The sequence below is a fragment of the Notamacropus eugenii genome, chromosome 1, assembly GCF_028372415.1.
Source record: "Notamacropus eugenii isolate mMacEug1 chromosome 1, mMacEug1.pri_v2, whole genome shotgun sequence".
Classification (NCBI taxonomy): Eukaryota; Metazoa; Chordata; class Mammalia; order Diprotodontia; family Macropodidae; genus Notamacropus; species Notamacropus eugenii.
The window spans coordinates 603,778,944-603,796,028 of NC_092872.1; the positions used below are offsets into that span (position 1 = coordinate 603,778,944).

A 17,085-nucleotide genomic window follows, 5' to 3' on the forward strand; every position below is an offset into this window, starting at 1 on the left:
TAGCAAAGAATTGGAGATAAAATAGATGTACATCACTTGGGGAATGGTTGAACAAATTTTAGTATATCACAAATGTAGCAAAATGTTACTGAGTCATAAGAAACAATATGAAAACTACAGAGAAGCTTGAGAAAACTTATGTAAACTGCTGCAGAGTGACATAAGTAGAATAAGGAAAAGAATATATACATTGACTATTGGTTAGTCATTTTCAGTCATGCCTGACTTTTTGTGACCCCATTTAGGGTTTTCTTGGTTGGCAGAGATACTGGAGTGGTTTGCCATTTCCTTCTCCATTTAATTTTACAGTTGAGGAAAATGAGAAAAACAGGGTTAAGCCCAGGGTCAGACAGCTGGTGTGTGACTGAGAAAAGATTTGAACTCAGGAAGATGAGTTTCTGACTCCAGGCTCAGTGCTCTATCTGCTTTGCCACCTGGCAGCCCTTATATGTTGACTACAACAATGTGATGTGTATGTTCAGAGATAAAAATATACCCCTAAGGACTGTTTTAGTTCATCCCAAAACTTTGGGTATAATTGTCAAATTCTTGTAATTCTTTTTTGTTTCTATAATTTGTTCTTTTTGAAAAATTTTGTTGATAAGATTGATTTTTGCATCACTTTTATTATTCAACATTTTCTTCCTGTCTTATCCTCCTAGAGATCCATCTCTTATAATAATTTTTAAAAAGGGGAAAAACCCAATACATCAACCAAGTCTGATATTATACTGTTACATATATAGTTTCCTTTTCCTCTGCAGAAGCAGGAAGGAGATACTTTCTCATGTCTGTTTTTTTGAGTAAAGCTTCTTGATAATTATAATTTCACGATATTAATTTTGGATTATTTTGTCCTTTCCATTAACCTCACCGTGGTTGCTGTTGTTTTCCTGGTTATGATTATTTCACTTTACATCATTCATATAATTCTTACCTTGTATATCTGTATTCTTCATTTCTTATGGCATAATAATATACTTTTACATTCATGTGCCATGGCTTGTTTAGCCATTCCTCAGTCAATGGGCATCTTCTTTATTTCCAGTCTTTGGTACTATAAAAAGTATTGCATAAATATTTTGGTGAATGTGGGATTTTTCTTTTTTCTTTTTTTTTTTTTTTTGGTCTGGTCAAGATCTCTAGCAGTGGGATCTCTGGATCAAAAGGCATGGACAGGTAGTCATTGCCTTACCATAATTAGAAATTGCTTTCCAGAATGATTGAACCAATTTTTACCTTCAGCAACAGAGTGCAACATTTACTCTCTCTCCACACTTTCAACCTATATTTGTTCTTTAATCCTCTCATTATCTAGGGTTAACTTTATTTAGGATACTATTATTTAGGCTTCATTTAATCCATTTTTACTAACCTCCTTGGTGTATGTGTTCAATAGTGTGTATTTATTCTTTGTTCTCTGTCACATGATCAGTTCATCTAAAAGTGCCTCAAGTATTATAAATTTTATTCTCCTTAACATTCCAATTCATTGATTTCCAAAGGTGTGTATCATATCTAGTTTTGCTGTTATTCTATTCAGAGCATAAATTTCTTTCTTATTTATCTATTACACCTATAAGTCTAAGAGAAATCTGTTTAAAGTCACTTGCAGCTAGTGTCTTATTATCTCGAAGTTTTTGTGGAATTAAATTAGCTTTTCCATTAATTACTTTTATGCTATGCCAGTCAGTCAGCACACACACTTATAGACAAACACACATATATATTATTTATATTCTTTTTATTATTTGTGGTGCGTTGGTATTGTGGTATTTCCCAACTTACTTTTCACTTTTGACCAATATCTATTTTTTATAATTGCCATGATTAAGGTCATGATTGCCATTTCTGCTTTTTGTGGTTCAGCTGAGGAATACATTGTATTCCAACCCCACATTTTAACTCTAGGTATCATTAGGTTATGTATTTCTGGAATACAACAAATTTTGATATTTTACTTTCCAATGTATTTTGCTACACTTCTCCATTTTATGTGAGTTCATACCATTCACATTCATGGTTATGACTGATGAGTTAATCTTTCCTGCCATAAAATTTTGTTTGAATTTTTTTTTTTTTTTTACCGTTTTTTGAAAGAAAAAAATCCACACTTGGAACCTGATTTTAGTATTCCTTGGAACAGTCTGATCCTAGACATGGCTATTTTCTCTGTTAAGAAAAAAAATCACTTGATCTTCTTTCCACCTTTTTAATAGTTTGTTTTATTTAAGGCATTTCTCACCCTACACCACCCTCTGATACAGGCACTATTTCCTTCATCTTTTTTCTTTTGTTGCATCCAGATAAGTATATGATTCATGAGATTCTCCTCCCTGTTCTTCTCCTTATATGTTTAAATGACTGTTACTTGTGGTGTTTGGGTTTCAGGAAATACTAAGTACCTTCCTTCACCTCTTGCTTTTCCTTTTACTGACCCAAGCCTCTTATACTGTTAGCCATGGACTGATATGGGACTCCCCAGAGATAATAGTCTTTTCTCTTTCTTCTCTGTAAGCAGTGGAGCATCACCTATTCTTTTTGAAAAAATCAAACTTGTTTACCTTTCTTAAATTTCTTTGGCTTTGTACATTTCAAAGACTGCTCAACTCTGGTTTTCTCACACATGATGCTTTTTTTCCTTGTTCTGTAGGAATATGATGAATTTTTTAGGATAGAAATTTTTGGGTATAAGCCATTTTCCATTTATCTTTCAGCCTTTAATTTTTTTATTGTTGATGAGTAGTCTCAGATAATTTTGATTCGAATTCCTTGAAATTTGTTTTGTCTCTTATTGGCCTTTGACATATTTTCTTTCTGTGCTATGCAACTTCAAAATAACAATTCTTGGTGAGTAAACCTTAGTGTTGCTTTATGGGGCAGATACTTGTAGATTTTCATTTGTCTAACTTTTGCTCCCTATTTCTAGTACCTGTGAGTATTTTGGAATCTTATAATTTCCTAAAATTTTGAGATGTTTTATTTCATTGTACTTTCCTAGGGAGAGAGTGATTTTTACATTTTTCTCTTTAAATTCTATTTCCCAGATCAGTTTTTTAAAAAAAATTAAATCTAATCAGATCTTCCAATTTTGCTTGCTTTTAATAATTCTTGTACCATTGAATCCTTAAATTCTTTCGCCATTCTTTTTCAGGGTTTTTACTATTTTGTTAAAGTTTTTGAGTTTTTGGGCTAAGTCATCTTGTGAATTTTTCATTAAGAGCTCTCATTTCAATTCTTATCTCTTCCTTTAACTTTTGTGGTAGACTTTCCAAACACTAAAGAGATCTAGGTTCTTGTGGTTTTTCTATTTTCTGGGGTTTCTAGTTGTGTAATTTATTTTTTACTTTCTCTTTTCCTTGGTCTTTGCTGGGTTTCTTCTTTGGAAATTTTCTTTATGGGAGCAGGAAGATACATTTCTTCTTTTCCCTTCTTTTAGCAATTGTTCTTTTAATTTAGTGCATTTCTAACTATTTTGAGATGATGAGGTCGATCTGAGCTTAGGCACAAATTCCCATATGGCTATGTCACATATAGTAATTATGCCTTCTCATTCTATATCTATTCAGAAGATTTTTAAAAACATAAGCATAGGACTTTATATGTATCCTCATTAAACATCATTTTCCTCCATAAGTGTCTAATTTCAGTGTCTTCTTGTGTGCATATGGCAGTGATGACCCTGGGCTTTTTCTAAAGGCTACGATAGTGACATATTCTGCTTTGGAAATTGTACGAATCCGGAAAGATTTTGGTCATATTTGACAACAGACTTTACTCTCTGAAGAAATAGCTAAATATGGAGAGGCTTATTATCATGAAATTATCTAGTTACTAGATGATAAAGGTGTTGGTTATGATGTCTCATGAAACCACAGCCCTGTACATTATTCTTGCACGCTCGCATTTTTGACAGAGCAGCCGAGAAAGGAAGAATGTTAAAATTTGCACAATTTTTAGACTGTCTACATTTGTTATTGAATGTATTAAGTAAACATGTATTTAATTGTTTATACTCTTAATATGTAATCTTTGTCTAATGACCTCCTTATTGAAGAAAGTGAACCACATCCATATTGCCATTCTCAGCATAAATGAAAATAGAAAACAGATGTTGCTGTTAAATGGAAGAATGGATAGCAGCTGAGACAGATGGCAAAGTTAATTTTATAGTATGACCACAATTGACAATAAACCTTTTTTTTAAACTTAAGTGTTTTTCAGTTAGCAAACACATTTTCTCTTTCTCCTACTTCTCCCTACAGTTGAAAAAGAAAAAAGTAAGATAAAGCCTTTTTAACAAATATGCAAACTTCCTGCATTTGCCATGTTTAGAAATATATGCCTCATTCTCTATCTTGAGTCTCACCTTTCAGGAAGTGAGTAGTATGTTTTTTTCATCAGGTCTCTGAAATTACAGTTGGTCATTTCATTAATCACAGATCTTAAATCTTTCAGAGTTTCAAACAGTAAACCTCTCATAGGATACTTATTCTGCAGGACTCATAATGAGTGGAAATAAATAATAATTTCAGTTAGAGAAATTCTACTTTCTTTAATTTTAATTTAATTTTCTCATTTTAAAATTTTCATTTAATTTGCCCATTTTTATCCTTTTTCCTAATTTATTGCTACTTTTGACCTTTCGTCTCACTAGCTGATGGTCTGATTGTGTAAGCATTGGAACATCAAAAATAGAAATTAATCAGTCAGCATTTGTTATGCATTTTCCTTTTGCCAAACACTGCAATAGAAGCTAAGAATACAAAAGACAAGAGTCAATAGTGTTTACTTTTAAGTAGCTTGCATTTTACTGCGGGAGACAAAAGTATATGTACGGGTACATATAAGATAGACAAAGTAGATCAAAGGCAGTTTTGGAGGGATGGAAGGAAGGAAGGAAGGCGCTAGCAGCTGGGGGCAATCGGAAAGACCTCATGTAGAAGATATTTAAACTGACTTTTGAAAGAAGCTAGCAATTCTGAGAGGCAGACAGACAGTGCTGATGTACAAATTAGGAGATGGAATACTGTATAAGTGGAGTAAGAGGAAAGCCAGTTTGACTGGATAGGAGAGTACATGGGGGGAATATTCTATAATAAGACTAGGAATAAAAGGGAAGTACTAGGTTATAAAGAGCTTCAGATGTTAAGTTTATTGAGTAAGAAAGGATTTATGCTATAAGAAAGTCACTTTGGCATCTTTGTGGAGGATGGCTTGGAAAGAGGAGAGACTTTGTCTAAGACCAATTAGGAAGCTGTTGTAGTAGTCTAGTAGTGATAATGCTGTACAGACCTAGATTGGTAGCTGGTGGATGGAGAGATAGGCATATATTTGAGTATTGTTGTGGAGGCTAAAATATCAGTATTTGGCTGCTGATTGAAAATAAATTGTTGAGAGAAGATGGAGTCAAGGACACACCTGAGTGACTTGAAAGATGGTGGTTTCCTCAGTAGTAATAGGAAAGTGTCTACCTTCATCTAAGAGAGTTTGGATATCTGTGGGACATCTAGCTGGGAATGTGTAATAATCAGTTGCTGATATAGAACTAGAGCTCAGGAGACAGTCTAAGAGAGTCATCTGCAAGGACATAAATTTAACCTTATGAGAATGATGAGTTCATGAAGTAAGAGTGTAGAGAGAGAATAGGGCATAGCACAGAACCTTGGAATATCACCGCCATAATGACTGGGTGAGGTTATGGATTCAGATCTAGCAAAGGAGGAGTGGTCAGACCAGTAAGAGGTGAACCAGAACTGAAGTGCCATGAGATTGCAGACAAATGATAGTATCTAGGAGGAGAGGATGGTTAATAATATCATAGGGGTTCAGAGGCATAGAGAAAGATGAAGATTGAGAGAAGGCTGTCAGATCTGGCAATTAGGAGATTATTGGCAACTTTGGAGAAAACGGTTTCAGTTGAGTAAGGAGAGTTAAAGCCAGATTGCAAAAGATAGGAGAGACAGGGAGTACATACCAGTTTATATTTAGGACTTTGGTTGGGAAAGAGATGAGAGCTATTGAGTGATAAGCTGACTCTTTTAATAAGCAGAGGGCTAGTAAAAAGGTTGTTGTTGTGTTTGCCCTTTGTTTTAGAAGAGGACCATGACATCAAGATGATGACATGACTTCCAGTTGACTTGGATTTGAGGGAGGGAGGGCTGTGCAAGGTCACCAACCTCACTTGTCTTCCAGAGCCATCTGAATCCAGTGACCAGGTATTCATCTGGATGACAAAGATGGCCTATGATGCAAGGGGAGACCCTGGCCCTTTCCAGCTAAGGTCTTATCGCATTCTCGCTTTGAGTGAGATACACCCAGAGGGAGGAGATGGAGATGCATATAAATAAGAACAATAAGAAGGCCAATTTAGCTGGACAATAGAGTGCATGTAGGGGAGTGGACAAAAATAATATGATCTAAAGGTAGGGCAGTAAGTACCATGATGTTATTAGAGGACCTCAAATTCTAGTTAAAGGAGTTTGAACTTTACTTAATAGGTGATAAAGATCCAGACAACTAAGTTTCAGTTAAAGCAAGGATGTGGAAAGCCTGATCTACTCCTTGATTACATCATGTGCTTTTAGACGAGGAGATGAGGTTGGTAAGTGTTGGTAGACTAAAGGTTTGCATAGCATCTCTCCTTGGTGTTCTGTTGCCTCCATAAGTGTTACGATGAAGCACTAGCTATAGAAACAGATTACAGATTGCCAAATGAAGGTTTGTTATTACTGCTCTCACTTTAGGCTTGCAGACAAATGAAAATTTCAGAGACTATACAGTTTTTCTAACGACACCTATATTTTCTGTCACTAGGTACCATCTGCAGGCTCTTCGACACTTGTATGTACTAGCAGCAGAACCAAGACTTCTTGTGCCTGTTGATGTAGATACAAATACTCCTTGCTATGCATTATTAGAGGTTACCTACAAGGTAATTTTTTTCTCCCAATCCTCCTGTTCCCTCCCCATCCCATATATAACTCAATTTATGCCTTAGGTTTTATTTCACTTATTTTCCCACTGTCAGTCTTTACTATGATGCATCTGATTAACTGTTTTAAAAATTAAGTAGCTAGAATTATCCAGATAGCATGATATTGTAGAAAGAGTGACTTCAAACAGAAGACTTGAGTTAGAATCACAGCTTTGGTCCTTTACTTCCTTGGGCCTCAGTTTTCTCTTCTGTAAATTGAAGGAGTTGGACTAGGTAAAATAAGATTAGAGAACTAAGGTCTCTTTCACCTCTGATTGCTAGAATTAAAGGTAGATGGTTCCCATAAATCCTATAGTCTCTTGCACAGTGAAGGTTCTGGTTATGAATGTGATGCTAGTACCTTATCCCGATCTGTGAATCTGATCAAGCTGTGTTTGATGCTTTTCTGTATTTGTGTAAGAAAGTGTCATGTGAAGTCTAAATGTTCTCTCACACTATTTTTCACCTACACTTTTTTGAATAAAAAATGTTATATTGTTTTACATGGCTTCAAAGAACTGTAATATAAGAATGATTAGGCTTTGCATCCTTCCTAGACTGCTCAGCATGGTGCTTCAGAGTACTAGGTAATTTGGGAATCTTATTCCAGGGATTAGTGATTTAATATGCGTAAATAGATTACAAATCAGCATATCCTTTGTTCATATTATGTGCATTTAAATTAGAGGACTGTTGATTTTGACTGCTTTTTTAAAAAATGGGATATTTAGTAATAGAATCAATGGGAAATTGAGCCTTTTTTACATTCTGGCCTCCACCAAGCACATTGTACTAAGTTTTTATTCTTTTGATGATATAAAGGGTACTCAGTGGTATGAAGAAACCACAGAAGAGCTAATGGCACCTACTCTTCTTCCTGAGCTTCACCTTTTAAAGCAGGTAAATTGGGACAAGATTTGAGTATTTCCACTTATGAATATGTGCATACCTATTAGTGAAATGGTTCCTTTCCCCCCTCCTTCCTGCATCATTAAAGATGATAGCCTAGTAATAACTGTAGAAATAAGGAATTTCAAGATCCACAAGTTTTAAAATATGAGACAGGTCATGGAGTGAGATCATTATATTTCCTTTCCTAGAGATTTTGAATAATAATCAATACACATTTATTAAGCACCTGCTGTGTGGTTGCTACTGTACTAAGCAGTTGGGGATACAAAAAAAGAGGCAAAAGCCCTCAAGGATCTTACAGTGTAAGAGGGGAAACAACATGCAAACAAATATATACAAAGCCAGGGATATACAGGATTAATAGGAAATAATTTAAAGAGGCAAAGTACTTGAATTAATTAAGGGTTAGGGAAGGCTTCCTGTAGAGGATGGAATTTTAGTTGGGACTTAAAGGAAGCCAGGGAGATCAGCAGTCAGAGTGGAGGAGGGAGAGTGTTTCCATGCATGGGGACAGCCAGAGAAAATGCCCATAGTAGAGATGAAGTGTCTTATGTGCATAACAGCTGGAAGAGTATGTATTAGACAATAAGGTGTGAGAAGGCTAGGTTATGAAGGGCTTTGAATGCCAAGTGGAGCATTTTCTATTTGATTGTGGGAGCAATAGGAAGCCATTGGAATTTAAGTAGGGGGAATGATATAATCTGACCTGCTTTTTAGGAAAATCACTGTAGTAACTGAATGGAGACGGGATGGGAGTGGAGAATTGAGATAAGCAGCCCCGATGGCAGGCAAAGGGAATTCATCTCGTTATATCTCATAGCAGTTAGAAATAAATCAACTTAGTTAGCTAACCTAGAGGGGCATTCCAGTTTTTATTAGTCTTATTTCCTCCAAATAATTTGAATTTTTCTCACTCCAAGTAATATACATAATAGCTTACCTGTATTTGTATTTATCTTGACAGATTAAAGTGAAAGGCCCACGATATTGGGAATTGCTTATAGACTTAAGTAAAGGAATACACCACTTGAAGTAAGTACATTGAAATCTGTGTTATACCCTTTTGTGGAACATAGGAGCAGATGTTCAGATGCAAAAGTGTTTATTTAGATAAATTAATAATTAGAATATTATTTGTTATATCTTAAGCTTAAGAGTGAAATATTTTGCTGGCTTGTCCCATTTTATAAGACAAATTTTTTTAATTTAGGGCTTTATAACCTTATGTATCTTAGATTTATTTAGGAACTTGAATTTCTTTTCATTGAGACAGTAATGGAATTGTCTCTAGTGATGGTTAATCTGACATTTGGAAGAAGATTAAATGTATTCTGGATAGTTCAAGAAGAGCTACGGTTGAGGCAGTAGGCGGAAGATTTCAGTTCAGTATTAGAAGAACATCCTCACGGTTTGATCTGTTCAGTATTGGAATAGGATACGTTATAAAAATACTTATCACTGGAAGTGTGATGGAATTAAAGAGGACCTGGATTTTTTTTAACAATTTCCCTGTAATTGGATAATAGGTTGGACTAAATGGCCCACAAAGCTTCTTTCAGCACTGATTTCTGTAACTACATGGTAATTCAGTTCAGTAAACAGTGAGTACATACTACCTTCCTAGCACTGTACTAGGCTCTGGGTGTCAGAAATGAAATAGTCATTGTCTTCAAGGATCTTATTTATGTAGTGTTTTGCTGTCTACAATTATACATAATATACATATGCATGTATTTATACGCTGGTATACAAATGAGTTTTATTCTCACAAAAACCTGTGAGATAGGTACGACAGGTATTATTGTCCCCATTTCTTAAAGGTACCAAAACTAAGCAGTTAAAGGACTTTTCCAATGTTACATAGCTAGTAGTAGAATGAAGATAAGTCAAGTCATCAGACATTTATTAATCACCTGTTGTGTATACCAGCCTCTCTGCTAAGCCCTGGGGATACAAAGAAGGGCAGTAAACCTTCTCTGCTATCAAGAATCTCACAGTCTAGCGGAGGAGACAGTATGCAAATATCTCTGTAACAAATAAGATAGATAACAGGATCAGTTAGAGAGGTCAAAAGAGGGAAGGTACTAAGATTAAGGAGGAGTAGTCACAATGCTCTGTCTTCCCCCATAATCCAGACAAAAAAGTAATATAAATGAGAAGTAGCATGTTTTTCTAATCCAATAGCCTTGTTTCTTCCAGGAATTACCTTAGACTCTGGGAACATGTGAGCATTCATTGTACTACAGAACACTACACTTTTGAACTACCTAGAACTACAGTAAGGGTGTATATTGAATTCAGTCTTGTTTTCTTCCAGAGCAATCCTTTCCAAGGATGGAGTTTTATATGTGAAACTCAGGGCGGGGCAACTCTCCTACAAGGAAGATCCAATGGGCTGGCAAAGTTTGTTAGCTCAAACAGTCACCCACAGGAATTCTGAAGCCAGGGCTTTCAAGGTAATGGTGATAAGCAAAAAGGGGAGAAAGAACAGTCACACAGCCTTAGTTTCTCTTGGCCTTCTGACTTTTTTTTCTTGGTGGCTCTTGCTTGAGTCTGCTGCCAAGTCGCAAAGTAACTTTGAAATAAAAGACTAGTTTGTCAAATAGGGGTTGGTGTCTATGGGACACTTGGTGCAAACCTGCCAGCTTTTTTATTAATATTTACCTTCTAGCAGCAGGTAGAGTGGCACATTGTATATATTATGAAAAGAAGTCATTGCTTTTTTAGGAATTCAGTTTGTCCCGTTAGCTAATTTCAGTACTGATCAAGGGTTGTCATTTGCCTGCTATTTTCTGCCACTTCGGACTTTTGTCTTTTCATTTGTTCAGATTTCATTATTTTGAGTGTAAAGGTCACAAAAAGATCTTTTTTCTAATACATTTGTACACTTGATATTAATATAAAAATTTTAGAAGTTTTAGAAATTGAGTAATTCTGCCATAAAGCAACCACACTTAAATCTTTAGCCTTTAAGTTTCTGTCATTGGGAATAAATGTCTAAAGTAAATACAGCTTTCAAGATATAGTCACCAAACTTCAAAAATCAGTCACCACAAGCAAATGGATATTGAGATGACTAAGATTAGTGCTTTGTTCCTCAAAGTAGTGGGCATTAAATTTAAAAAAGAAAGAAATTTCTTAATGCTTTCTAAACTGCATTAGCAACTATGATACTGACTAGCATTTGTAGCTTTAAGAGTATGCATAGCACTACAAATATTATCTCACTTGATCCTCAAAATGCTTTGAGGCTGGTACTGTAACTGCCTTCATTTTACAGATGAAGAAACTGAGGCTGAGAGAGGTTAAGTGACTTACCCAGGGATCACTCTTTTAAAAATTGACTGCAATAGAATTTGAACTCAGGTTTTCCTGATTCCAGTACAACCCTCTATTTATTATGCAAGTATCAACTAGTACTGATGTCTTAGGCTGTACTGTTCTTGATACTTAATAAATTTGATTGGCTATTTTACCTTATTAGGTTTTGTTTGGCAGAATAAAGTTGAGGAATTCTTTGGGAGAAGTTTACTCTCTGCAATTATACATTTATGGTTGTTGTCCTTTGTCTTCGAAGAGGACCAAAATGACATCACCGTTGTAAAGTGAAATTTCAGTGTGTTTGACTGGCTGATCAGACGAAAACGAGCTCAGAATGCTCTACCACAGGTAGAGCATTGTATATATTTATACAGTGTTTTGTGTGATACAGGCATAAACTCAAGGACAAATTTACTAATGCCTAACACTCTGAAAATAAAAATCACAAGTAATTATGTTCAACTCCAAAGCGAAGGGAGAAGTACGTAAAGTTTAGAAGATATTTCTGGATATCTCTGCTCCACAAAACTTTAGAAAAAAATTGTTGTTGTTTGTTGTGTGTCCTTCATTCTCAAAGAGAACCAGAGATGTCGTGACTTGAAAGTGAATTGAATTCAAGTGACAGGGTTGTGTAAAGTCACCAGCCTCACTCTCTTCTCCCGAGCCACCTTGGCCTTTTTAAGCTAAGGTCTTACCCTGGTTTCAGTTTGTCTTAGGCAACCCTCATTCAGTGATTAAGGCTAGGTAAAAATGAGGCAAAGAGTGGCCTCTTTTATGTAGTCAAAAAAAATAAAATCAGTCTGGAGGGGAAAGATCCTCAGGGTTTCTGGTCAAAACAGAAACAGTTGCTATTTACACTCACTCTGAGCCATATGAATTCAAACAGTGACCAAGTGAAGCTTGGGCTGGGACCTACTGTTGACTAGTCAGTGAGAGTCAGAGTGATTTGGGTTTAAGGTGTGTCCATAAAAAAGTAATCTAAGTCCCTAACCTCAGGGTATCTTGCTAGGTTTCAGCAATCGAAATTTATATTCCTTTGGGCAGAGCGCCCACAAGTAATGGTATTAATCTTTATGTGGACAGAGGTGGAGGAGAGAGAGGTGGTTGTTGTTTGTCCATTCTCATGACATCAGGGAGGAGACAGTGTGGTATACTGGAAGAAACCCTTGTTCTAAGTTCCTAGGACCTGGATTCATACCCTATCTTTGACTCTTGCTACTTGTGTGACCTTGGACAAGTAACTTAACTTCCTAGAGTCTCAGTTTCCTCACCTTTAAAATGGGGTGTATGTGGGGAGGGTGTTCTGGATCAGATGTGTCAAACTTGAGACCTAAAGACCATGACTTCTGAATGCAGCCTCAACTCGATTGAAATGTAATTGAGAAATCTTTAACCAAATAAATAAAAATACAGTACAGCATGGATAATGTTAATTTGTGGTTTTCTGAGTCAGTGTGCCCTCTGTCTCTATTTGAGTTTGACACTACTGTTCTGGATGGTCTCTGAAGTCCTTTCTAGCTCTGTATCTAGTGTTTTGAAAAGAGCATAGACATATACTGAAAGCCCCTATTTTCTGACTTATTTTTACTTACTCTTTCCTATTTCTTTCAATATGATTTTTGTGGTTTTTTTAATAGTTAAATCTTTTCCTCAACCTTGGATTTATTTTAGTCAGGCATTGACAGAGATTACTAGTGCTGTATAGTCCCTTTGAAAGAATTAGGAAGGTTATTTTTTCATGGTCAGTGTTTAATAGGTCTGCAGCCTAATTTCTCCAGATATTTTTATGTATTCTTTTAGCAAGAATTTTGTTAAATTCCATTAAGTTTTTTATTTGGACCTAACATGAGTTATAGTTCAAGGGAAGAAAAGGTCTGTTATAACTATATATATTTTAAGTTTGAGCAGTGAGTAAACTCCTGGTGCTTATTTACATTTTACTTTCTTTTAGCCAGAAGCTATTTCAGCTTTCACCTCTGATCCAGCACTTTTGTCATTTGCTGAATATTTCTGCAAACCAACTGTGAACTTGGGCCAGGTATTTTATTATGTTTTTCATTGTTTCTCCTGTTGGTTTTTGAACAATAAAAAACATTTTTTTAACCTTTTAGAGATTGATAGCATTAGAAGTGAAACATTTCTGTATGAAACAGAGAAAGAATTGTCCATAGTCTTAAAGCTTCAGTACTTGAATTTAAGAATATAAGAAATGCATTGAGAATTAAACTAGCAGTCCATTTATAGCCTCATGTTCTGATAATGACATTAAAGAATGATTTGAAAAAAAATCTTTTATCATCCCCTGATAACAGATTCAAGAAGTTAGGGCCATACTCTCAAAAACCTCATTTCCTTTCATAATCTATTGCAGCTCTCTACCTAAATTTATCTTAGACTTTTAAATTTAGATTTCTGTTTTCACCTGCAAATATCTCTTGAGATAATATGGTCCATTAATTTACTGTCCATCCTACATGATTCTACTTGTTTTATTTCATTGTCACCCATGCTGTATTCCTCTATCCCTACCGTCTTTCCACTCTTTCTTTCTCCTCTACTATGTCTGATTCTCTTCTTACCAGTCCTTTCAGATTTCATCTCCTTCATGGTATCTCTTCTGTTCATTCCATCCCTTGTTGATATTTCTCATTTCTGAATTCCTGTAATACTTTTTTCTGCCATCCATTTTTGCAGCTTAATCCAGTTAACTGTTGTCTCCTTATGCTTAGGAGGTGACCCTAGAATAGACACTTTGGCAGATGTTTGGAAAAGCTTAACGTCTGTCTTCAGAGGTCCAGCCTAAATTTGGAGGGCCTCATTACCAAATTAGCCACAAGTTGGTGGTGTTTGTTGGCTTTAGGCCATGACAGCTCTCATGGAGAGTTCATAATCTGTTTTGGAGACAAAATACATCTCTGAAATTCCATGTCTTTGAAATATTAAATCTATCCAAATTATCCTTTGATAAGCCCTCCTTTATTGTCATTTACTTTTTAAGGTGTGTTTCAGTCTCAAGTATATTGTAAGACTCTTATTTAAGAAGAGAAACTGTCATACTTTTGTATCCCTTATAGTATCTAGCATAATACTGTGCATAGGAGATACTTAAGAAATATTCAATATATATATATATATTCTGTACATACTGTATGTAATTTGTGTCTTTCAGAAACAGGAAATTCTTGATCTCTTTTCTTCAATACTTTATGAATGTGTCACTCAGGAGAATCCAGAGATGCTCCCTGCATACATAGCAATAGATCAGGTACTTGATGAGTAGAGAGTGGGGTTGGGGAAAAAATGTTTTGGTGTGATTTTTGTGTTTCTTACCAGTGATGTTTGTTATTCTTACCTTATTGGTTTCTATATTCTTCTCAGAAATAAGCATCTTTTAAATATGTTCAAGCTCATCAAATATTCATACAGCATTTAAAGGAAAAAGAATTATCCCTACACAGTAAGAATATTGTTAAGAGCTTGCTGTGCACAATTTTGTGAAGTGGGCAAAGTGTCCCTTTAGTGTTTCCAGCCTTCCCTTTTTATTTCCCTTCTATTCTTCCTTTGGGGAATCCTTTTTCTTCCCATTCCCCTCAGATATCTGGTTGCTTCATATTTTCCTCTATCATCGCCTTAACTAATCAGATAAACTCATTCATACAAAGGTAAAAATAACCGATGAAACTTAAATTGTTCTATCCAAATTATTTGCATTTTAACAGGGAATAAAACAAACCAGTAAATTAATCTTTAATGATGAAATTTCTGCCATCAAAAAGATAGATATTGGAACGTATTTCTAAACAAAGCAACCTTCTTGATAAGACTCTTTTCAAAAATAAATTTTTATTTATATCCTTTATTGTTGTGTCACGTATATTCACTACTGTACTGTCTACCCTCTCCCAACAAGCCATCTTCTATAATAAAAAATAAAAAAGGAAAAGGAATAATAACAATAATAGCCAGCATTTATATGGCACTTTAAGGTTTGCAGAGCACTTTATGTATGTTAACTCATTTGATCCTCACAATAACCCTCTAAGGTAAAAGCAGTTATTGTCCTCATTTTATAGGTGAGGAAACTAAGGCAACCTGTGGTTAGCCTGAACTCTTCAGGATCTGAGATTGGATTTTATATATCAGGTCTTTTAGACTCCCAGTCCAGTATGGCACCACCACTCTAAGTAACATTTCAATAAAATCTAATGTTATATTCAGTGTTTCACACTGATCGCCCGACTTCTTTCTCCTTTTCAAAGAATGGAGGGAGGTAAGATCCCCATTTTAACAATAATGATAGCCACTAACATTTATATAGTACCTACTATGTGCCTGGCCTATGCTAAGCACTTTACAGATACTCGGAAAGATAGGTTCTATTATCTCCATTTTACAAATGAGAAATTGAGGCAGACCGAGTTTAAATAACTTGCCCAGGATCATACAGCTAGTAAGTGTCTAAGACAGGATTTGAATCAGGTTTCCCTGACTCCAAACCTGGACCTTTCTCTACTGCCTCCAGGTATATATGGTCCAGCTTTTTCAGACTGGTTTCTCTTCCCTGCTTTCTGAGCACATAGTGGCTACTGAGCAGATTATTGAAAACAGGTCTACTCCAGAGATGGCTCATCTATGCTGCTTTTTCTTCCCTGCTCTTTAGCCTAACATTAAGGCTTCTCCAACTTGTCTCCAGCCTACTTTTCCAAATATCTCACATTGCTTCCCTTTCCTGTTATTTTCTCCTCCAAACTGAAATACTAGTTATTCATAGACCTCAGCATTCCATCTCCTATCTACTCCATGTCTTTACGTAAACTGCCCTGGATGCCTAGAATACACATCCTCCCTAGCTCTGCCTCCTAAGAATCCTTAGTTTTCCTTAATTAAAGGTGTAGCTCAGAAGCTACCACGTTTTGTAAATCTCTTCTCTTCCCTCCCATTAGTGTTCTCTTCCTGCTCAGAGCACTATGTCTTTACTTATCCATGTAAGTACAATAGAAGGCACTTTTTAAGAGTAGGGACTTTGTCCTCTGCTTTGCATTTAGTGAAAGATTGAGAAATATCAGAATTTTGGAATCGAATTGCTACCTCTTGGATTCTGCCCAGTTCTCTTCCCTCCAAGTTTGCTTATCTCACTTCATCTTGAGAGATTGAAATGCAGCAAATATTTAAAAGGGGCATACTGTATAGTACAGACTGGGCTAGGCACTGGGGACAAAGAGCCAAGGAAATTAACTACCTGCTGTAGACTCGGGTGTTCTAGAGTACTGAAGCTAGGAATCAGGTATACATACACACCATGGTTTTACCAACCTTTGTTGTTTTTCAGAGGTGATTGATTTCAACTTGATGAGTGTTCTTGGCATCCAAATTAAAGAGATGTCCTCTACTGAGACAGACAGATAGATACAATGACAGTAATAGCACAATGTAGCCTACACATAGTAGGCATTTAATAAATGTTTATTGACTAATAGGCACATGTGTAGGGTAAAAGTCACCCAAAAGGGGGAGGAAAATGACCTCCTCATTTGGAGACATGTGGAAACGGAGAAATTTTTAATGCACCTGAGTTATTAAATTCTGGCATAGGAACCTTATACAGTAATTTCACTTATTCATAAAAATTGGGTAGATGAAACACCACTATTCGTATTTTATCTTTTCTCTTCAAGGCTGTCAGAAGACTAGAAAGAAGGGAAATGTCTGAAACTTTTGAACTTTGGCAAATAAAGTTGGTATTAGAATTCTTCAGCTCGAGAAGCCACCAGGAAAGAATGCATAAGATCCCTAGTCGAGGACTTTTTATGAACTCTGAATTCCTTCCTGTTATGAAGTGCACAATTGATAATGCTCTGGATCAATGGTTACAAGGT

General features: G+C 35.7%; 1 protein-coding gene across 2 annotated transcripts in view; it reads left to right on the forward strand.

Moving 5' to 3' along the window:
- The window catches only part of ANAPC1 (anaphase promoting complex subunit 1), a 166,810-nt gene that overhangs the window by 134,782 nt on the left and 14,943 nt on the right, over positions 1–17,085 (forward strand). For both annotated transcript variants that reach the window (XM_072634682.1, XM_072634684.1), the window contains 7 exons: positions 6,817–6,934; positions 7,799–7,876; positions 8,853–8,920; positions 10,206–10,344; positions 13,161–13,247; positions 14,379–14,474; positions 16,885–17,083. In XM_072634682.1, the coding sequence (XP_072490783.1) occupies positions 6,817–6,934; positions 7,799–7,876; positions 8,853–8,920; positions 10,206–10,344; positions 13,161–13,247; positions 14,379–14,474; positions 16,885–17,083 (785 nt within the window). The remainder of the gene's footprint in view (positions 1–6,816; positions 6,935–7,798; positions 7,877–8,852; positions 8,921–10,205; positions 10,345–13,160; positions 13,248–14,378; positions 14,475–16,884; positions 17,084–17,085) is intronic.